We start from the raw sequence: 24011 nt of genomic DNA on the forward strand, positions 1-24011 counted from the left end.
ATATAAAATGACGTCATCAGATATGACGTTCCCTGGCGACGTAATTTTTACATTCATCAAAAAATGAACAAACTCCCGTTGCAACGTCTGGACCAATGGGATGACGTTATATTGTTCAAATATATAATAATTGAGATAATTCACACGCACAGACATGTGTCACTCTAAGTGGAATATAATTAATTCACACTCTTTATTTATATTCTGCTAAATGGCAGTCAATTCACTGAAATAAAAATAAAATATAAACAAAAAATATATGATTATCATTTATTCTTTTGTGGTAAGTTAGAAACTAATTTGGGCGCGTATTACATTCTGTCAAAGACTTCAGCTGTGAAAATGTATATACCGTAGACTCAGAAATATGCGCACCTTAGTTAAACGTGCATTGTCTGGAATATTTTTATTATTTAAGCATTTAGAACAGAAAATCCCATTACGTTTGGTGCATATAAGACGCCGCACTCCGAATTGGTTTCACTACACTGGCTTTTCTAAGTTAAAAATAAACCCACTATTTTGAAAGTGGGACACTTTTGCCGGGCTCCCTCTGGGCTAAAAATAGTACGGTTCGGCTATTGTTGCATTACAAAAACCGAGCGGATTCTAGCAGCCAATTCCTAGCAGCCAATTACGCTAGCAGCCAATTTCAGCAGACCCTCATGGTGACGTTCTAAACACCGGACTCATACGCCTTTCGATTGTTACCTGTATTTCACACACTTTTAAACACACTGTTATGCTAATTTTTATTATTCACTACAACTTAAGAATTTTAGAGTTTCAAAGAGTATCTTTATATAATAACAACACAAAAACAAAATAACAACCAAGACTCATTTTCACAGTCTTATTGTTACTAATATCCGTATAAATACAACTTAACCGTTTTATTAAGCACTTTTATAATATCTGAAGTATCACTTTAAAAATCCGTCTGTACTACGGTAATGTAGGATGTCCAACTAGTTTCGTATAGCCCACACCACAACACACATTATAAAAGGCGTATGAGTCCGGTGTTTAGAACGTCGCCATGCGTGTCTGCTGAAATTGGCTGCTAGCGTAATTGGCTGCTAGGAAGTGGCTGCTAGAATCCGCTCGGTATTACAAAATGACGAGTTTTGTTCTAACTGGCTAGTAAGCATTTGACGATATGCGTTAATGACGACAACTCGCGAGTGAATTAAAAGTGCAGTTATGCTTGTATTTGAACTTAGAACTTGATTATATACGATTGAAACCAGACATTGCAGCTTTAATTATTTCAAATGATTAAAAAAAAAAAGGTATAAAGGTATATTTTATTACCGATATGGGCTAACATATCGGAGGTAACATTTTCCCAATATTTATTTAGTTTGAATTAACACAAGTTGTATTTTATTTATGTGTTTAATCTTAAATCATTTATGTTCTTATGTTTTTCTTAATTGTTAAGTGTAATATATGAACTGAATATGAACTGTTCCTTTAATTATTATTTTTAATACAATTTTGTCTACACAAGAAATCTCCCATGCCAACCAGAAGGTCCTCCTAACAGGTCCTCGTCATAGTAAAACGAATCCTCTCGTATTCCGGGGAAAGCGTCTCTAAGTACAAGTTTAACGTCTGATTCTATTTTGGTAAAATATTTCTTTGGTGTATAGCCATCTCTTGTAGATCTACAGATTGTGACAGCACCAGGAACAAACTGTTTTTGTTTTAATATGTCCTTCAGATTATCCGTCCTTTTATCTATTTCGGCTACAGATGGGACGTAAAACATCACCAGGGTGTCGTCAGGCGTGTTGTATCCATAGCAGACCCGCATACTGTGTCTGTGATCAAAGTTCATTGTCTTTGGGCTTTGGTTTAAGCAGATTCCAACTTCAGCCAATGCTTTCAGCTGATCTATAGACATTTTACAGAATTCCAAAATGAGTCTGTTCAGAGCAAATTTGATTTTAGTATGATCACATAGATTCTGTTCTAGATTTCTCTCTCGAAGATTCTTCATGAACTCTGGCTGTAGCTTTCGTACAGCAGAGCCCAGTTGCCTGGAATTTTTACAAATACTGTCATTAGCTCTTTCTCTCAAAGAGCAGACGATCTTGAAATCAATAATGGTTTGTATTAAAAAGTTGTAAAACGAGTCTGTCTGTCTCTCTTGATGCGTATTCGAGGCGCATACCAAACGTTCGACCATCTGGGATACTTCATCCACCCTGTCCTGGTCAATCCCAACCCCATACAGTCGCGATACTGATGCCTCGACACCATAGAAGTCCTCATCCACATCCAACAAGACCTTGTCCTTGGCGGTTATCCAGGTGCCAGACTTAATCAGAGATATTGCCTTGGTGTCACTCACAATCTCAACCAGCCCAGAATACTTAATATTACATTCTGATTCTTCAATTGGTGTTCCATCCATGTCCAGATAGTCGGTTGCGTTATTTATGAAACAGTAGTTGTCATAATGATATTCTTTGGAAGTGATGCACGCGCACAGTTCGGTCACAAGTCTGCCCGTCTTGGAGTCATTGCGGTACATGGCGCCATAACGCGCAGCGAAGGAGGCGTATTCGTGTTTACTCTGCCCCTCCACACTCTTCGTGTTCCACGCGGGCCACACCCAGATGTACCGACTGATGAAACCCGTTAGCGCAGAAGCCTGTGAAGAAAAAAATGATTGCCATTAATTTATAACAAATCTGATGCTTATTGGACAGTACCTAGCGTACATTAAAGTTAAAGTTTGTTTTGTTTAACCAGCTGATACGTGCTCCTCAAGTTCCGGTTGTCATGTGACAATCAACACCTCTGCATCAAGGATCTATCGCTGTGGGCATGGGTTATCGTTATATTGCATGAAATCAATAACGTTTGTTTTGTTTAACGACACCATTAGAGCACATTGATTTGTTAATCATCGGCTAGTGGATGTCAAACATTTGGTAATTTTGACATATAGTCTTAAGAGAAAAAACCCGTTACATTTTTTTCATTAGTAGCAAAGGCTCTTTTATATGCACCATCCCACAGACCAGACAGGATAGCATATACTATGGCCTTTGATACACCAGTCGTGGTGCACTGGTTGGAACGAGAAATTGCTGACATCACCGATGGGGTTCGATCCCAGACCGACCGTGTATTAAGCGAGAGTTTTACTACTGGGCCACGTCCCGGCCCTACCTTATATTAAATGGAAGGAAGTAAGAAAAACGAATCGCAGGACAGTAATGTAATAAGGTTTTCTCAAACTGGTCAAAGAGGGCACTATTACACTAAAAGGAAACTGTTTCGTATTTTGTGGAGTGGTGGTTGGAGATGAGGAGTGGAGGGGGGGGGGGGGGGGAGAAGCAACTGCCCTGGTTAATTTTGTTTTATATCAGTAATAGAAATGGAGGTACTTGTGGATGCATGCCGTGTGGCTTTAACTGCGTCATGATATCGTTGACATGTTTTCACTCAAGTCTGTATAGTTTCCTTAAAATCATCAAGCATATGACACTTCCTAAAATCGTATTGTGTCATCTTTAATAAAGTTAAATACTAATGCATGCATAATCCTAGGTTTACTTTCATTCTCCTCAATGGACCCTTCTCTGATTGGGTTTTTGTTTCAATCCCAATTAGTTCCCCGTGAATATGTTTGCAGTCGTGTGCTAATGTTTGTACTATGATTTTCCATTTAACTTCGTAATATGTTTTTTCGTACGTACGAAATTATTGGAAGATAAAATCCAGTTTAGTGCGATAAAATGCATTAGGACAACAAACTCCTTGTTTATACATACACTGATGTTCTAAACAAAAACAAAAATCTTTAAAATGTAATTTTCGTCAACAGAGAGACTCCGTATGTCGACAGATGTAACAATGATACCCAGGATAGTCCCTTTAAGATGATTTCCTTACTACAACAAAGACGTCGTTTTGCTGCATCATGTTGGTAAGCTCGTGGTTGCTGATTGGATATCGAAAGAGAGGCCCAAGCTTCCATTTGGGAGGAGGTGCTCCATCAGAATGGCCGTCTATGTGAAGCTGAAAGAGTTGTAATTTGATTGGAAAATATAATAAGCAAACCATGAATTAATTTAAAATACATGAAATGGTGTGAATTTCAATCTTACGTTTTTAAAATTAATATTCCTTTTTTTCAAAACAGACAGAACAGAACATTGCAACAAATACGCACACAGAGAGAGAGAGAGAGAGAGAGAGAGAGGAGGGGGGGAGAGAGAGGGAGAGAGAGCGAGGGAGAGAGAGAGAGGGAGGGACGGAGAGAGAGAGAGAGAGAGAGAGAGAGAGAGAGAGAGAGAGAGAGAGAGGGAGAGAGCGAGAGGGAGAGGGAGGGAGGGAGAGAGAGAGAGAGAGAGGGAGAGAGAGGGGAGAGGGGAGAGGGAGGGGAGAGGGAGAGAGAGAGAGACACACACAGAGAGAGACAGAGAGAGAGAGAGATGGCTAACATTCCTGCCGTATATGTCTCGCTCCAGTCAGTGCACTACGACTGGTACATCAAAGGCAGTGGTGTGCGTTATCCTCTCTATGGGATGGTGCAAATAAAAGATCCCTTGCTGCTAATCGAAAAGAGTAGCTCATGAAGTGGTGACAGCGGGTTTCCTCCCTCAATATCTGTGTGGTCTTTAACCATATGTCTGATGCCATATAACCGTAAATAAAAATGTGTTGAGTGCGTCGTTAAATAAAACATGTCCTTCCTTCCTGCCGTATATTCGGTCCGGCAAGTTACAAATTCTTCCGGCCCGAATCGAAACCTGCCGGACCAAACATGGTTGACTCAAACTAATGTGTGTTATAAACGTAAAATAATTGCCGGTCCGACGGGAGGACTGGGAACAAAATCTCCCGGCCTGTGATGATGATAACTGGCAAAAATAAACGGTTGGGACGGCATTATTTCCTGATTAACACTTACCAGCACATTTCCAGACTTCGGAATATACCCCTGGTTAGCGGCGCCGTACCAGTACTTTATTACTGAATCAAACAGAATAACACATACAGCTGAAATCATGGTTACATTTAGTGTTCAAGTATGCGAATGGTGCTATTTCAATATGCAGGATGGTCAAATTATTCTTTTTCAGAAGGTACCTACAACTAGATCAACTTGTACTCACCTGCTAGTCACTGACAACGATTATTTTAACACTCAATTACATTAACGTTTTTGTTAGATCTGTTTGATGTTTGATATATAAAACACTATTATTAAAGGGCACGTATAACACTATTATTAAAAGAGCACACAAAATATTTATTTTTAAAGGAGCATATAACATTATTATTAAAGCAACATATATCACTATTATTAAAGGAGCATATATAACATGTGACACTATTTTTAATAACACACATATAGCATTATTATTAAAAACCCACATAAAACAATTATTAACTATTATTAAAGGGGCACGTATAACACTATTATTAAAAGAGCACACAAAATATGTATTAAAGGAGCATATAACATTATTATTAAAGCAACATATATCACTATTATTAAAGGAGTATATATAACATGTGACACTATTTTTAATAACACACATATAACATTATTATTAAAAACCCAAATAAAACAATTATTAAAGGAGCATATAACACTATTATTAAAGGAACATATTTAACACTATTAGTAAAGGGGCATATATATAATACTGTTGTTAAAGGAGCATATATAACACTATTATTAAAGGAGCATATATAACACTATTAGTAAAGGGGCATATATAACACTTATTAAAAGAGCACACAAAACAATCATTAAAGGAGCATATAACACTATTATTAAAGGAGCGCATATAACGTGTATAAACTTTTATTAAAGGAGCATATATAACTTACAAGAACTACTTACCCTCGTGGTGTTCCTCCATTATGTACACTGGGATCTTCGACTGGGCGGCTCGGTTTTCTGACTGTCCCGCTACAGGTAGACTAGTGGAAGATGAACCGGAACAGACGCTGGGAGTCCGTATCCACCACACAAACAGACAACACGCCGCACAGAAGAGGACTATGATCAAAACAAGTTCCGTCAACCTGACACTGCGAATCTTCATCTTCTTGTCACACAGGCCAAGACAGTTACAGGTCTAAAGTGGGTTTCAAAATAATAGATCATTGTGTAGCTATTTATTTATACAAATCCAGGCAATAATGATATAAAATTTCAGTACATTTCGGTAAAACAAGAAATATGACAAGGCAAAAGTTTTTGTTTTGTTTTTGTTTTGTTTTTTTACTTGTAATATATTATTCATTAATTTTCATTTCAATTTATTTTCGTGTTTATATCCACTTAAGGTTCAAGCACGCTGTTCTGGGAACACACCTCAGCTATCTGGGCTGTCTGTCCAGGCAGTGGGTTAGTTGGTTAGTGGTTATTGAGAGAGAACAGGATGTAGTGGTCTTACACCTACCCACTGAGTTGTTAAAACTTGCTCTGGGTGGGGGCCGGTACCGGGCTGCGAACCCAGTAGCTACCAGCCTTATGTCCGATGGCTTAACCACGACACCACCGAGGCCGGTGGTAATATATACACTGTGTATTAGTATGTTATTGCAGCCTCGTCTCTAGATATCTGAGGCGGACCTAGGGGCAGGGCCCCCCCCCCCCCCCAAATTTTGTGACGGTTATAATTTTATTATGTATTAATTATCATTTTTTTACGATCCCCTCCAAATCTCCCCCAAAGTTCCATTGGCATTACGCCTCATGTCATTGGGGCCCCACCTAAATAGATTTTCTGGATCCGCCACTGGATGTGGTGTTCCTCGTGGTTTTATTAGGCCTATTAAAAAAAATATCCTCAATACAACTGTTATACAGCAATTACGCTAACCTGACTAAAGTGACAAAATTGCCTTCATGGTGAAAATATGTTATAATCTACTTGTATTTTGGTGATATATTGGGGAAAAAAATATACAATAAAAGTCATTATAATATAGATATGATTAGGCTACGCCTATATATTATAAAGACAATTTTTTTTAATGTGACGGTTATAAAATATCGAGCGCATAAATTGTAAACTCGTTTTATGCTGTTAGAAGCAACAGAATGACAAAGAACAGATTGGATGTGTAAAAATTAAGACAACTTATACGTACCTTTAATTTTTTCAGGTCATAACAAGTCTAATGTTAAAAAGGGAAAAGTATATATTTTTAAAACATCGGCAAAAAACGTAGGATGGACTTTAGACATCTGTGTATAATATATTGTATCAAAATAATAAGAAACTTACCCCGTTTTTGGTTTTGGATGTGAAAATTACAGACAAATGATCAGCCATCACAGAAATCTATTTAGGATCGCGTACAACCAGCTGATACGCAGACCAGGTGCTCCAACAGGAAGGTGGGAAATCAACACCTCTACTAAAATGACATATCATCTAGCGGGCGAGCCGCAATCCAGGTTGCACTGTACCAAATCAGAGAGTTCTGGGTCAAAGTTCGAGGTGCAAATATTTACGGAGTAAAAACAGCTGTCTCTCCGATTAGTGTTGATAATTATGTGACCTTGGTTATTTGCGAAAAGATAATTAGCCGTTTCCAATAAATTAACATAAACGTTTATTTAGTTTACAGTTGTTATGTAGCATACTCAAGATGTTAAAACTAGTGCATGATACCTAGTCCGAAGGGGCGTAGAAAGTGTAGTTCTTTGTACGTCCGGATATTGTTACATTACCCTATATATTGTTGGCATTCAAAACTTGTGGCACTATGTTTTAACCGTTTCTCAACCGAAATAGTGCAACAAATGGATACACAAACCAAAAATATATAACCTACCGTTTTTGGTTTTCAGAAAGATGCCTGGTGTCGAGATGAGAATACGGTTCGGTGTTGGTGATATTTTCCTGATACAGTTCAGTGGCGTCTTTCAGAAAATCTGTGTCCGAACCTGTTATTAGATGTCGTACTTGTAAACTGTTCTTACTTTTAATTTGTAGTAAACAGTCTTTGACACATTATTTTTCATTTCCAATCAACATAGTCATAGGACTGTCACGCGAACATTTTCAGCACAGTTTTCCGAATCACTTTGCCGTTGTTGCTTTCTTAAAGGAACATTCCTGAGTTTGTTGCATTGTAAGATGTTTCCGACTAATAAAATATTTTTACGATTAAATTTAGATATTAAATATATTTTCTTGTTTAGAATAACAGTGTCTGTATATTCAATGTGTTTCTGGTCGTCTTAATATTTGTAAGTAGTCGAATCTGGATTTGTCTTCAAATAATTTAAAACATATTTTAGGAAATAAAATGAAATTTAACCTAGTACAAATATTAGAACGATCAGAAACACGTTGAATATACAAACATTGTTATTCTAAACAAGAAAATATATTTAATACGTAAGTTTAATCATAGAAATATTTTATTAGTCGATAACATCTTAAAAACTGCAGCAAACTCAGGAATGTCCCTTTAATATAATTTATTTGTTGTGGAAAGTGCTATAAGCTGTTTCAATTTGTGTGTGTTCTACAGCAGTGTATATTATCACTTGTGAGGGAGGGTGTTTTTCCTATGCAAGAATACAGTGATATACATCCCGCCACACTGTATGTTGACAATGTTAGAATCTGTCCACATAAGTTTAATGAATTAATTTAAATTCGTCCCATTTTACATGCATGTCTTCTTGGTTTTAATATTTTGACCGGCCTCGGTGGCGTCGTGGTTAGGCCATCGGTCTACAGGCTGGTAGGTACTGGGTTCGGATTCCAGTCGAGGCATGGGATTTTTAATCCAGATATCGACTCCAAACCCTGAGTGAGTGCTCCGCAAGGCTCAATGGGTAGGTGTAAACCACTTGCACCGACCAGTGATCCATAACTGGTTCAACAAAGGCCATGGTTTGTGCTATCCTGCCTGTGGGAAGCGCAAATAAAAGATCTCTTGCTGCCTGTCGTAAAAGAGTAGCCTATGTGGCGACAGCGGGTTTCTTCTAAAAAACAGTGTCAGAATGACTATATGTTTGACGTCCAATAGACGATGATAAGATAAAAAATCAATGTGCTCTAGTGGCGTCGTTAAATAAAACAAACTTTCTTGGTTTACTTCTGTGATGGTGCTAGCTACTTGATTGCTGGGGAGTTTCTGACAGCCTTTAATTGAAGGTGGTGCAATATTTAAACAGGTGCTTAGCAACCGGAAATTGGTGGTACTTATTGGAATTTTCCTAAGGCCTACTTGAGGTGTCACAGAAGGTTGAGCTTGGCGTTTGCTCCTCCGTGTGTGTGTCTATGTTTCATGATACAGATTAAATGATTCTGACTTGTATTTGCTTGATGCACACTTGACTTGTATATGCCTGATGTACACTTGACTTGTATTTGCCTGATGCACACTTGAATTGTATATGCTTGATGTACACTTGACTTGTATTTGCCTGATGCACACTTGACTTGTATATGCCTGATGTACACTTGACTTGTATTTGCCTGATGTACACTTGACTTGTATTTGCCTGATGCACACTTGACTTGTATTTGCCTGATGCACACTTGACTTGTATTTGCCTGATGCACACTTGACTTGTATATGCCTGATGTACACTTGACTTGTATATGCCTGATGTACACTTGACTTGTATTTGTCTGATGCACACTTGACTTGTATTGGCTTGATGTACACTTGACTTGTATATGCCTGATGTACACTTGACTTGTATTTGCCTGATGCATACTTGACTTGTATTTGCCTGATATACACTTGACTTGCTGGCGTGTGCAGACACTTCTTTCCTCCTCTGGGAAAAAGTTAAATTCTATTCGACCCGTTCAGTTTCATTGGGCACCAGCGTGTTCACTGCAAAACTTGTTCAGCATGTCTTCCACTTCCCCGTGTGATTTAGTCTGTAGAAGTCTGCACCGGGCCTGCCAATCAAAGTGACTCTCATTTAAATTCAGTCTAACCATCAAGTTATACCCCAATATGTTATACATTTATTATTCTGTAGTTTTTCATGTAGACTATCTCTCCACGGTTATATATAGTGTGTATTTTGTATAAAGTGCAACATCGCTACCCTTCCATGCCTTTATCATAGTTTAATAGTTTGCATATGTAAATTTCCTGCACACATGCAATTTTAATCTAAAATTAATGGTATTAAGAAAAACAAAAACAAAAACAAACACAAACACAAACACAAACACAAACACAAACACAAACACAAAAAACAACAAACAACAAACATACCAAAAAAACACTTTAAAAAAAACACAAAAAACTTAAGCAGTGTATTCTGTCGTCAGATAACTATCATTCTAAGATTCTTAGTTCATTATTTGTAAGAACAGCCCTCGAATGCTACATGTTTGTTCAGCGAGTGGATTTATTCTTTGTAACCAAGGTCTGGTAGGTATAGGGTTCGCAGCCCGGTACCGGCTGCCACCCAGAGTAAGTTTTAACAATTCAGTGGGTAGGTGTAAGATCACTACACCCTCTTCTCTCTCACTAACCACTAACTACTAACCCACTGTCCTGGACAGACAGCCCAGATAGCTGAGGTGTGTGTGTGCCCAGGACAACGTGCTTGAACCTTAATTGGATATAAGCACGAAAATAAGTTGAAATGAAGAAAATGAAGAAATACTCTGACATTTCACCTTTAAGTTACATGGAAAAGTTACCTGCATATATTTTTTGTGTACCGAAGATTTTGTTTGCAGTAGAAGAGCAGATAATGAAAATATTCACAAAATGTTTATGACTCATTAACAAAAAAATATTAATGATATGATCAGTTAAACGTTTTTAACAGTGTAAGTGCATTAAAGTTTTAAAAATAAGTTATCCGGCATTTAATAACTTTATCGAATATACATCTATATAAATTTTATACTTATATTTCGAATTATAAATTTTATACTTATATTTTAAATTATAAATTTTATATTTATATTTGGAATCATCTTCGTTGTGTTCTGACATTGTATACTGAAAATAATTCTTATTATTCATCTGGGGAACAGTGTATTTTGCACCTTAGAGTAATATTAAAGTTACAGTGACAACACGGTATAGTGTAGTGCTGGAGTATACATGTATGTGAATCAATGTGCAATGAAATGCTAAGTATTTACTTCGAATCACAATGGCGTATTTTTTACAATTACAGTCAGGGTTTTTTAATAATTGAAATCAGATATTATTTACCATCGACGTCCCAAATTGCGTTTGACTAACGACAAAAATAGAAATACCATACTTACGGAATGAATATTCTTCTTATTCTTTTCAGTTACGGTACATAAAATAAAATGTATTCTAACACACCCGTTGGTGAGAACACCATGTATTATTTTTGATAACACTATGGTTGTTAACACACGTACGTGTGTTAACAATTTCAAGACATACGACTGGCTGCTACTAGGTGATGACCAGGTCACCAGTGTCATGCAGCCAATGAAAAACAACACGGTGGAAATAGATTACCCTGTGTCGTATAGTTAACCTGACCACCATGTGTCTGTGGCGCGTAAGTTCGCTACAAGTGCAACGGATGTAAATAACTTTTAGTTGAAAAAGATGTTAAAATTTGCTTAAAACCTGGTTTTTGAGGATATGTAAGAAATATAATAATACATTCGTGTCCGTTAAATACATTTTAAAACAACTCGTTGTGAGATAAATGGTATCTAACGGACACGAATGTATTATTCTCTATTTTCAATCAGTTAACGAAAAAAAATCAACAACATGGACGTAAAACGAATCCACTCTAGTAAGCAAAAATTTATAAACAGGAAAGGATGGTAGTTTCTAACTGAGTCCAGGCGCATGCATTTGGGAAAATAATAACCTTTCAATCTCTGTTTTTCAACTATGCATAGTGGACGAACACTTTTTTAAATTTTTTGTTTAAAGGTCCGTTCCGCGTTTTACCAATACCCATCGCTAAAACGTGATGTCAGTACAGATAGAAATTACATTCATACCAGTAAATAGATTGAAATTATCAATTTTCTAATGAATTGATTCTTAATTAACACGATTTATACACTCAAAATTATATACAATTATTATAAATAGATTGTCTAGTATTCACTACAGTAGAGACACACAAATGTAGCATACATTTTGCTGATCGAATATAATAACAGGCGCGATAAAAATTAAATGATTTCGCTTTGCAGTCAACAATTTAAACGTTCGTCCTTAGAAATTTCTTTGTGGTTAAGCCATCGGACAATAAGGCTGGTAGGTACAGCGTTCGCAGCCCGGTACCGGCTTCCACCCAGAGCGAGTTTGAACGACTCAATGAGAAGGTGTAAGACTACCACGCCCTCTTCTCTCTCACTAACCACTAACAACTAACTCACTGTCCTGGACAGACAACCCAGATAGCTGAGGTGCGTGTCCAGGACAGCGTGCCTGAACCTTAATTGGATATAAGCACAAAAATAAATTCAAATGAATGAAATGTGCTATGCCGATGGGTTATCAAGGAAGAAAAAGGTTGTAAAACAAATTTGCTTCCATTCGTGTTGCTTACAAAATTGATAGATCGTAAACTGGACAAAACTTTAGCAAAAGTAAAGTTTGTTTTATTTAACGACGCCGCTCGCCGCTAGAGCACATTGATTTTTTATCTTATCATCGGCTATTGGACGTCAAACATATGGTCATTCTGACACTGTTTTTAGAGGAAACCCGCTGTCGCCACATAGGCTACTCTTTTTACGACAGGCAGCAAGGGATCTTTTATTTGCGCTTCCCACAGGCAGGATAGCACAAACCATGGCCTTTGTTGAACCAGTTATGGATCACTGGTCGGTGCAAGTGGTTTACACCTACCCATTGAGCCTTGCGGAGCACTCACCCAGGGTTTGGAGTCGGTATCTCGATTAAAAATCCCATGCCTCGACTGGGATCCGAACCCAGTACCTACCAGCCTGTAACCGATTGCCTTCTAAACTTAGCAAAATGGAATATAACAAAACAGAATCCACCAATCAAAACGTTTTCTAAGAAAATGCTTTTCATAATGTTGCTGTTATAAATGATGTTCAAGAAATCTTTCTGCTTTGTATGGCGCTCGGATTGGTTACAAGGAGACGGAAATTAAAAATTAATTAATTAATTTAATTTAATAGTGTGGTTTTTTGCGTGTTTTTTTTTGTTTTGTTTTTTTGTTGTTGTTGTTGTTTTTGTTTGTTTTGTGGGTTTGTTTTTTTATTTGGGGAGGATGTTAATTAAAGTTACTTCTATACATTCATTCATTTCTTGAAGAGTCCTAAAGTAAACTTCATATCGTTATAACCTGAATGTAAACGTCAATCATTCACATGCATTTTACTGTAGCCACATTAATTTGATCATGTCACGTTTTGTGAATTAAATCTATTTTGCATTGGCATTTGTGTTGTTGTTGTTGTTGTTGTTGTTGTTGTTGTTGTTGTACATTAAGTTCCAACAAATATTAGTGGCACGTGGCTGCGGACATATTATAGAAAATTCTGTCCACTATATTCTCTAGACTATTGTCCTCGAAACAATCAACCTATTCCAATATCATGAAAATCTCTCTCTCTCTCTCTCTCTCTCTCTCTCTCTCTCTCTCTCTCTCTCTCTCTCTCTCTCTCTGTCTGTCCCTCCTCCATCGATTTTCCGCAAACCACTGACGTATACATTTGTTTGCGGGTTTGCTGACGATTCATCAATTGTTCAATTCTTCCACCAATATACAAAACGTTATCCATTGATAACCCAGAGCAGTTCGTCCCCAACCAAATATTACTTTTAGACATCAACGGTTCATTAGTGGGCGAATTTTAGGTGTTCTTGGTATTCTGTCTTGCTGGGTGTTAAAACACCTGCTATAGTTTGACTGCCTAACTTATTAATCTGCCCACACATACACACACACCCTTTTCAAAATCCTAGATCCGCCCCTGTTGAGTATGTATGGTCCTTGAAAAATACTGGCCGAGATTCTTATAGCAGTCAGTTAAACAATAAGCCCGGTTATGCCATATGTTACAGTTTGTTTGTGAAACCAGTTTAATACGCTCTGGCCATTCCATTTTACAACGGCATATATGACGAGAATACAAAGTCGGGGCGGGACGTAGCCCATTGGTAAAGCGCCATTGGGTGAACCCATTGGACTATATCTCGTTCCAGCCAGTGCACCACGACTGGTATATCCTGTCTGTGGGATGGTGCATATAAAAGATCCCTTGTTACTAACGGAAAAATGTAGCGGGTTTCCTCTCTAAGACTATATGTCAAAATTACCAAATGTCTGACATCCAATAGCCGATGATTAATAAATCAATGTGCTCTAGTGGTGTCGTTAAACAAAACAAACTTTATAAACTTTAAGAATACAAGTTAGGATACCAATCTGCTGAGGGTGAAATTCGTGTTTTATCAACAGCTGTCCGTTATATGAGGATCTCCGTTTCAATTTGTACCAACATGCTCAGTAAAACAAAATTATAAATAAAAAAAATAAAAAAATATGTTGTTACTTAATTTAGAAACGTTATGTGTTTTAATGTGAGAGCCCTAACCTTGCATTTGTAACAGCCAAAACCTGTTTGTATATTTTACAACGTCACTGAGGCTTTTTACATACACAATAGTGTTTTCATTATTATTTTATTTGTACCTTCTTGTGTTATTTAACTATAAGGTCTCTCACATTTCCGTAAGGAATGTCTTACGGTATGTAATTTTATGTTTGTTTTATTTTGTATATGATAAACAATATGTGTGATGTAAATAAAGTGAGACGTTAATAAATTACCTGTCTGTCTGTCTGCATATTAAAATGTTGTCTGTGAACGTCGCTTATAATATAAAGATTTAAAGGCATACTGTCACAGATTTAAGGACCTTATTTCTCTAAAAATGGATAATAAATAAAAATTACATTAATTGTTGGAAACCAAATCTAGCTATCGCATCACCTTAACTGAACCACGATGGAGTGAAATCCGTGTCATCCCTCTCGGCAATTTTAGTTTTTGAATTATGGACCATTGCCATAATTCAATTATTTTTTACAAAATGTCATTAATAAATAGAGTATGGTGGTTATGAAGATGGTTGAATAAAGTACATTTAGGGACAAATCAAATTATATTTGTTCAGGTAATACTTTGTTAGACCATTAAATAGGTCAGTGGTCTGTGACAATATGCCTTTAATCTCTATGCAAAATCTATATCCTATATCCGTTCACATTTACCTGCACGAATCATGCATATACTAGTATTCAAATAGATTTAATGTTAAAAATCTGATGACTTGTTAATTCATTTTGCTTTAATTTGCATATGAAGTATTTCTGTTAACTTTTTGTTCATAAATGTCCGTTTATTTCTGCCGATATTTAAATAAAACATACATAATAGTTTTATTTATCATCTACGTTCACAATTTGTTATAAAAATCATCTTGTAGATAGGGGCTATGCATTAATTAATTCATTCATTCATTCATCCATCCACCCACCCATTCACTTATCCGTTCTTCCATTCATTCATTCAATCACTCAGTCAATCATTTAATCAATCATTCATTCATCTATTTATTCATCTATTCATCCATCCACTGAATTATATCTGTTTATCCATCCATCCATCCATCCATCCATCCATCCATCCATCCATCCATTCATTTATTCATTCATTCATTCATTCATTCATTCATTCACACATCCATTCATTCATCCATCCACCTATCCATTCATCAATCCATTCATTCATCCATCCATTCATTCATTAATTCATCCATCCATCCATCCATCCATTCATTCGTTTATTCATTCATTCCTTCATTCCTTCATTCCTTCATTCATTCATTCATTCATTCATCCAGTCTTTAAATGTATTTGTTCATTCACGTCTTTTTTACGACAGTATACTAATTACGTTGTGCACATTATACCTAGTTTGTTGTTCTCGAACACCATTTAGATCCGTGTGTGTGTGTGCCTAGGTGTCAAGACTCTCCGCAACATATGGCCTGATGAAAGTCCTATTCGACCTCACTGGGTAGTCTCTCCCCTTCCGTTCGCCACATAAAACCATTTTTCATTAACACACAAACCCGGATATATTCTGTCCGTGTGCATATAGAGGAACATATGGATACAAACTTGACAAATTTATACACAAAATACTCAATCTCAGACGTGAAGCATATATTAAACGTTTTGTAGTAAAAATGACATTTTTAAAAATATAGGCCTAATTTAATTTTTGTGAAGGGCTTTTTTTTTCTTTCTCTCTTTCCTTGTTCACCATGGTAAGATGTCGCGCAGTTGCTATTCGGGACTTGATAGCTGTTGTCATACTGTTGTTAATGGTGAGTGTCATGGTTTTCTGGCATATGAGAAGCACGTGCGAATCTTCTCATTCTAGACAACCGTGTATTATAACAGAACAATTTAAATCTTCGTTGGACATCGGAGGGTTCCGGAATCCCTCGGATAACACGCCAGTTTATGTAGTGGAAGAACACCATGAAGGTAAGATACGTTCTCTATTTTCAGGGTCCAGCCAGTGCACCACGACTGGTACATCAAAGGCCGTGGTATGTGCTATCCTGTCTATGGGATGGTGCATATAAAAGATCTCTTGCTGCTAATCGAAAAGAGTAGCCCATGAAGTGGCGACAGCGGGTTTCCTCTCTCAATATCTGTGTGGTCCTTAACCATGTGTCTGACGCCATATAACCGTAAATAAAATGTGTTGAGTGCGTCGTTAAATAAAACATTTCCTTCCTTCCTTTCTATAAAGCAAGTTTTAATGGTCTGAAACTTGCAGTTTGTGTCGGAAAATTAAACCTATATCTCGCCTTTTGACATCGTTACGGTTAGATAAAAATAGCCATGTGTTTTATCATTTAAAATTTGTTTATAGAAACTAACATGATTTAGTAATTTGGCTTTTTTTTTTAAATAACGTGATAAAATTATTTGGCTTTTCAAAACATAGATCCATTTGTAAAACGGAATTTTAAAAATACAATATGCTAGCATAATTTGGTATTTTTCAGTTTTTGTTAAATGCGAGTTTGTACTATAATAATATCATTTTATAACAAACACTAGAGCTTTTTAAATATATTTTTATGGTAGCTGAGTTTTTAAAATCCCTTCAGACAATCATATTTAACATTTAATCTTTAAGAACTCTTTGCCTAATTAAAAACATTTTATAAAATAGTTCTTTCCCTTGCATTGCTCTGAAATGGTGAACGCTTAAATTCATTCATTTTAAGTTAGGCCTATTTTCGTGCTTATATCAAATTAAGGTTCAAGCACGCATTGAAGCACCGGTAAGTGAGTTTGAGGTTAGTTGATTAGTGAAAATTGAAATCAGTATAATTGCTTTACAACACAGTGAGCCGTTAAAATTCGTTCAGGAAAAACAGTACGTTTCACACTTAAATCCAATGGCTTAACCACCATATTCTTTTATTTTACCTTAAGCTTAACAGCTCATTGGTTCAGCAATAAATACATTACATCATGGTGAACAAATGACAAAGAGTAAAACAAAATATTCAAATATTAGGAGAATGCAAACAATACAAGTATTTCTCACATTTGTGGCACTGTATAAATATTTTCCAAAATTTCGTAACTACTTAGTGTTATTAATTTGAAACAATTCAATAAATTTAAATACAGAAGGGTTTTTCCAATAATAAGGTTTGATATATTGTTTTCTTAGATCGTTATATAATGGGCAAACCAGTATAAAATGAAATTCATCTTCAATTTCATCAACACAAGCAAAACATGTTCTTTTAGAACGGTCAGTAGTGTTATATCTACCGGTCTCGACAGCTAAATTGTGAGATGACAAACGAAATTTAGTAATACATTTTCTAAAATAAGTACATTTAACATTTACATATAACAGTTAAAGTTTTTTTTTTTAACGACACTACTAAAGCACATTGATTTATTAATCATCCGTTATTGGATTCAAACATTTGGTAATTGTGACATATAGTCCTGGAAAGGATACATTTTGCCATTAGTAGCAAGGGATCTTTTATATCCACCATCCCATAGACAGGATAGCACATGCCACGGCCTTTAATATAACAGTCGTGGTGCACTGGCTGGAGCGACCATACAACAGAGGCTGACCACGCTCAAAAACAAACTTAATCATTTATATAAAATCACCTGCTGCACCCATGTTTTTTTTTTTCTTTCTAAATTCCATTAATAAATTTAAGTAATATAAAAAATAATCAATGTTTTTGTTTTTCTTTTAATTTTGAAGTCTAATATATGCTTCTTCTTTTTGTATTTTGTGTACAGTGCTGAAATACTGGTTTCAAGCTGCAGAGAAAGGCCTCATTGCAAAGAAGGGTAACGTTTTGGTAAGTGCTGCATTGTTTATATATATATAACGATGATTAAATAATAGTAGTAGTAGTAGTTGTTGTTATTGTTGTTGTTGTGGTTGTTGTTATTGTAGTAGTAGTAGTAGTAGTAGTAGTAGTAGTAGTAGTAGTAGTAAAACTACTACTACTACTATTGCTACTACTAGTAGTAGTAGTTCTAGTAGTAGTAGTAGTAGTAGGAGTAATAGTAGTCGTAGTACTAGCAGCAGCAGTTGTAGTAGAAGTAGTAGTAGTAGTAGTAGTAGTAGTAGTTCTAGTAATAGTAGTAGTAGTAGTACTAACAGCAGCAGCAGCGATAGTAGTAGAAGCAGCTGTTGTAGAAATAGTTGTAGTAGTTCTAGTAGTAGTAGTAGTAGTAGTAGTAGTAGTAGTAGTAGTTATAGTAGTAGTAGTAGTAGTAGTAGTAGTGGTAGTAGTAATAACAGCAGCAGCAGCGATAGTAGTAGCAACAGCTGTAGTAGAAATAGTTGTAGTAGTTCTAGTAGTAGTAGTAGTAATAGTAGTAGTAGTAGTAGTAGTAGTAGTAGTAGTAGTAGTAGTAGTATTTGCATCAGGTTTTGTTGCATCATTAAGATCTTTAAAACGTAAACTAAACATGTTAATTAATTAAGCTTGAATGAGACCGTTTTCTCTTTAGTTTCACATTGACGGACATTCGGACGGTGGAATGCCGCCGCACAGTGATATTCTGACGTTGTTCAAATGGCCAACATCCAAACAGGTCAAAGCAATGATGCAGAAAAACGACGTCTTTATCGTGGTGAGTTGCTTATCCACGTGTTGTTGTTGTTGTTGTTTTTATTTTTTCCGTTCTGTTCTCTAAATTTGTCCATGACAAATATAAACACAAAGAGCTGTTGTATGAAAGCCGAAAGCATTAGTATGTCAGTATGGGTTAGATTTAAAAACAGAACCGACATTGCATAAATTGTGGTTGTTTCTTTATGATGATGATGGTGGTGGTCGTGATGATGGTGATGATGTTGGTGGTGGTGGTGGTGGTGTGGGTGGTGGTGATGGTGGTGGTGTGGGTGGTTTGCGTGGTGGTGGTGGTGGTGGTGTCGATGGTAGCGGTGATGATGAATATAATGTCAGAGATGGAGGTGCAAACTGGTGACAATAACATCACTGTCGCTGGAGGTTACTAGTTGTATGCTGGTTCTGATATCGGTAATCTTGATAGTTCTGTGGTTGTGATAATGATGGTGGTGGTATCGGTGATGATGATGTGGTGCGTATAATAGGTGAGTTATGATATCAACGATGATGGCGGTAGTAGTAATGGCGATAATAGATCGGACGATGATGATAACTATAATTGTGGTGGTGATGGTTTTGATGGTTTTGATATGTTGATGCTGCTGGTGGTGGTGGTGGTGGTGGTGGTGGTGGTGGTGGTGGTGGTGATGAAGGTGGTGATGATGTTGATGATGACGACGACGATGACTATAAAGATGATGATGATGATGACGACGATGACGACAACGATGATGATGATGATGATGATTACGACGACGCTGATAATGATGACTTACCATAATGTTTTCATTTCAGGCAGCAGCTTTGACAGGGCTGATTACTCGCTACATATGGGTGTCGCCTCCCTGGGACGTCGATCTTGCGGCAGACGTGGGGAACGCAGTGAAAACAGTCGAACTGGGGACCATGATGCGACTGAGCCTCGACAACGAACTGATACTCGACTACTGCATCTGTATCCCCGCGGGCCTTAGCGACATCACAGAGCCCATGTGCTTCATGAAGAACCTCACAGAGGACGCCACGACAGCCGAGCCGGATCCCGTTGAGGTGGGCGTGGACGAGTGTAACATCCAGTCCAGAGGATCCGTGGAGGTGGTCAGCGAGGACACGGCGATAGACATGCTGTATCGCGGAAACTGGATCAGCCCTGACGACAGCATCATCCTCGACATCGACGAGGACTACTACGGCGTCGAGTCGGCGGTGCAGCCGCTGTACGACGCCGGATTGGACGAGAGAACTCTCACGTGGCCGGATTTCTACGTGTCCAGACTCTTCTGCAGCAGGGACGCCGCTCAGGAGACGATGGCCGACAGGTTCTACCATTCCCTGATGCAGAAGATCCGAAACGTCAGACTTTACTGCACGAGACTGGAAGGGGACAACGCCACCAACCGGTGCGAGGAGCATCCGGCAATGATCGAGACTCTGATGCAGTTCGTTCCCAGCATGATCGAGGACCTGAAGAGACAGGAGGTGCTCCGGTCGGCGCTGTGCACGCAAGACGAGTCCAAACTGAACACGATTCTCGGCGGGTTGATACGTCACTCCGTCAAATACACGGTGCCGCAGCTGGACGCCCTGTCGCAGGTCGGCATATGCCACAGGTGCTCCGTGAGCTCCTACGACTTCGAATCGAGGTACGGCATGAAGCTGTGCGACGGCTACAACAAACCCAATGACAGCATCGTCCCGTTCCACATGCCATCCGTGGAGGAGATCAACTTTCGGACGGTGAATCTGAGGGAGATTCTCAAGGACGCGTACATGACGCCAGGAATAGTCACGGTATGTAGGTCAACGCGAGACGGATACACGCCAAGGAGTCACTTTCGTCAAATTGAGAACGACGTCTTGAACTCTCTAGGAGACTACGTGAAAGGTGTGGATAAAGACATGGTGTACTACGATCCAGACTTGTTAGGCGGACGGTTCGGCTGGCACAACAGACATTGACTACAAGAGGAAATAATTTATGTATAATTTAATGTTATAATGATTTAAAGGTGTACAGACATTGACACTTACATTTGACTACAGGGAGAAATATTTTATGTATAATTTAATATTATAATGATTTAAAGGTGTACTAACACTGACTTTTACATTTGACTACAAACAAAATAGTTCAGGTGTAATTTAATATTATAATGATTTAAAGGTGTACAAACAATGTGACATTTGACTACAAAAAGAAATTATTCAGGTATAATTTAATATTATAATGATTTAAAGGTGTACAAACACTGACTTGTACACTTCACTACAAGAAGAAAATTAATAGTTTGTGTATATTTTAATATTATAAGGATTTAAAGGTTTACAAACACTGACTTTTACATCTGACTACCAAAAAAAATGGTTTACGTATTATTTAAAATAATAATGATTTACAGGTGTACAAACACAGACTCTTGCATTTTAAAATTGTATAAGCATAAAACCAGTCACCAGGGCACGTGCTTATAAAACTCAAATGTACCATGACATCACTTGCGTACGATTTGTATGGTACCGTCACGAATTAAAGTCTTGGGTCAAGACTGTACAAGTTTTATAAACATGAGGCCTGGTCGATTTTATACAGAAAGGTAAAATATACGATTTATGTAAATAGGAAGAATCTGAAATGTTTGTTATACATAGGTGGCTGTTATACAAGATTATACTATAAATAATCGGGTTAATTTGATTAAGACACGAAAACAAAATTGTTTTCCATAAATATTTATTGAATAAAAATCAAAACAATAATATTGTTTTCGTGTCCCAGTCAAATAAGAATCCTATAGTGGAACAAAAATCACGGTAAAATGCTATTCATATGCGTTTTAGCACAGACGTCGTCGACAACCGGTCTACTAGTACATTAACATGCTAAACGGTTATTGGGAATGTGGTGCCTGCACTAGTCGTGGAGCAACGGACAGAAAACTTAATTATATCATAAACACCAATAGAGTAACAGCATCGGTGTTGTAGTGGTTACGCCATCGTCCGTAAGGCTGATAGGAACCGGGGTCGGTAGGGCCGTACCCTCCTCAGGGCATGGGGGGTCGTTTTTCCTCCCCCCCCCCCCCCCCGGGAATCTCAATAAAAAAATTTACTCCACAAAAATAGCATACACATCTCAGGGTTTAATTTGTTTATAAAAAGTAGTGCCCCCACCCCACCCCCCTAGGATTTTGATCAGGGTACGGCCCTGGGTCGCACCTTGGTATCGACTCTTACCCACTAACAATTCAGTAATCTTAGAGGAAACTCATTACATTTTCCCGTTAGCGTCAAGGGATCCTTTATATGAACATTCCCGCAGACATTACAGTACATACATACCACAGCCATTGATATACCAGTCGTGGTGCACTGGTTCGGACGGGGGGCGGGGGATCAATATCCGTGGTTCGATCCTACGTCGCAAGCACCTCAGGCGAAATCTCTCCCGACTGAGCTAGATCCCGCTTCTTTTGGAGACGTGTAATACAACTATGCCGACTGATCTCTCACTAACCACTAACCATTAACCGTGAAGTATATGTCCAGGTCATCGTGCTTGAACCTTATCGATTACATGTACGAAAATCAAGATAAAATCAAATCAAATCAACAATTAGAAATTTGTTTTGGGTGAATATGCCCACACATTAGGTGTTCGACGGTCAGCCCCCTGCCTCCCAGGGTCGATCAAAGGCATTTCAGCCCCGCCCCCCTTAACCAACATGCATTTGTTTTCGCTATGCTAGTCTCTCTCTCTACGTATATTGACTGTTCCAAGCAATTCATATCGTTGGCCGATCTGTCCGGGGTTTTCTTACAAAACAGTGTTTGCCGTACGTTGTGTTTTATCAAGAGTCACGGACTGCTTAATACAATAATCCCCCGGGCGCATTGTTTGTCCCCAATGCCCGCAAGATTGCTCTAATGCGTCCATAGTTACCGGTTGCTACTGTAGACCGTTACACACCGCCAACCCCCTTCGGCAGGTATTCAATTCAAGATTTGAGCACTGCAATCGTCAAACACTGCAGGTAAGTTCATGAACTTTTTTTCCCTCTCATTTTCTCCATGCTAACCGTAATCTTAGTCTTCACAAGTGAACTGTATGGTTAAAGGGCTCTCCGGGTGTTAATAAGGATGGCAATTTTATGGTACTTCTCTTAAGCGGGCTCGCTGGAATTGTACGTGTCAAGGTGCGACAAATTGATAAACTGTTAGATGTTTGGTATATATAATCAGTTAACTCTTTCATAGTGCGTTGAGTGTCTGTTATGGAAATATAGATAATGGAAAGGATTTTTATGTTCCGCTAATCCTGAAATCTATTTTATTGGCTATATATCGGTACATGTATATGCAGTGAGAGCAGATAAAAAGTATTTTGTTTTTAAAAAATATATGTCATTGTTTTGATAATTACAATGCAAATGTTAAGTTCTTAATTATCTTTGATAGTCTGTGCCCTGCTATAGAAAATAAATCAAGAAAAATCTACCACTAGAGTTGTTAGTGTATTCGTTTTCTAGTTATTATTAAAGGTCCAATCCTGAGTTTGTAGCCATTTTAAAAGGTTTTCTGCTATTTTTTTTACATTAATAAATGACCAAGTACTTACATTTCCTTGCGTAAAATATGAAAATTTCTATAAATGAAGCATTTCTGGATATCGTAATGTTTTGTAGAATCAAAATGTTGATTTTTGTGTAAAGTAGTTTCGTACGTATAAATTTATTTATTCGTCCAACGGCCAGACAAAATTAGAAATAATTCTGACAAAGGTACATGTAATTCCAAATGTTATTCGTATAATGCTTCATATT

General features: G+C 37.5%; 2 protein-coding genes across 3 annotated transcripts; one reads left to right on the top strand and one right to left on the bottom strand.

Annotated features, from left to right (window-relative positions):
- Positions 1-1073: 1073 nt before the first annotated feature.
- LOC121379347 lies at positions 1074-7410 on the bottom strand. Of its 2 annotated transcripts, none has more exons than XM_041507919.1 (5): positions 7272-7410; positions 5876-6113; positions 4934-4995; positions 3913-4038; positions 1074-2662 (listed from the first exon to the last, which is right to left on the bottom strand). In XM_041507919.1, the coding sequence occupies exons 1-5, from the start codon at positions 7317-7319 to the stop codon at positions 1505-1507; spliced, it is 1632 nt and encodes a 543-aa protein (XP_041363853.1). In that variant the 5' UTR covers positions 7320-7410; the 3' UTR covers positions 1074-1504. The 2 variants fall into 2 exon arrangements, with proteins under 2 accessions (XP_041363853.1, XP_041363854.1); XM_041507920.1 differs by lacking the exon at positions 7272-7410 and adding an exon at positions 7135-7227.
- Positions 7411-16070: 8660 nt separating this feature from the next.
- Positions 16071-23685, top strand: LOC121378879. The gene is made up of 4 exons (XM_041507235.1): positions 16071-16534; positions 18347-18408; positions 19070-19192; positions 19987-23685. Exons 1-4 carry the CDS (start codon positions 16309-16311, stop codon positions 21148-21150), a joined length of 1575 nt encoding a protein of 524 aa, XP_041363169.1. The 5' UTR covers positions 16071-16308; the 3' UTR covers positions 21151-23685.
- The last annotated feature ends 326 nt before the right edge of the window (positions 23686-24011 follow it).

Source organism: Gigantopelta aegis, chromosome 8 (genome assembly GCF_016097555.1).
Source record: "Gigantopelta aegis isolate Gae_Host chromosome 8, Gae_host_genome, whole genome shotgun sequence".
Lineage (NCBI taxonomy): Eukaryota > Metazoa > Mollusca > Gastropoda > Neomphalida > Peltospiridae > Gigantopelta > Gigantopelta aegis.

What these genes read in the sequence shown, in the direction of transcription:
- LOC121379347 (XM_041507919.1), bottom strand. Translation starts at nt 7,319, where the DNA reads ATGGCTGATCATTTGTCTGTAATTTTCACATCCAAAACCAAAAACGGG. An exon ending in CGAAGTCTGGAAATGTGCTG is followed by an intron (nt 4,039 to 4,933) that starts GTAAGTGTTAAT and finishes CAACTCTTTCAG; the next exon opens with CTTCACATAGACGGCCATTC. An exon ending in AAAACGACGTCTTTGTTGTA is followed by an intron (nt 2,663 to 3,912) that starts GTAAGGAAATCA and finishes TTTTCTTCACAG; the next exon opens with GCTTCTGCGCTAACGGGTTT.
- LOC121378879 (XM_041507235.1), top strand. Translation starts at nt 16,309, where the DNA reads ATGGTAAGATGTCGCGCAGTTGCTATTCGGGACTTGATAGCTGTTGTC. An exon ending in CAAAGAAGGGTAACGTTTTG is followed by an intron (nt 18,409 to 19,069) that starts GTAAGTGCTGCA and finishes TTTTCTCTTTAG; the next exon opens with TTTCACATTGACGGACATTC. An exon ending in AAAACGACGTCTTTATCGTG is followed by an intron (nt 19,193 to 19,986) that starts GTGAGTTGCTTA and finishes TTTTCATTTCAG; the next exon opens with GCAGCAGCTTTGACAGGGCT.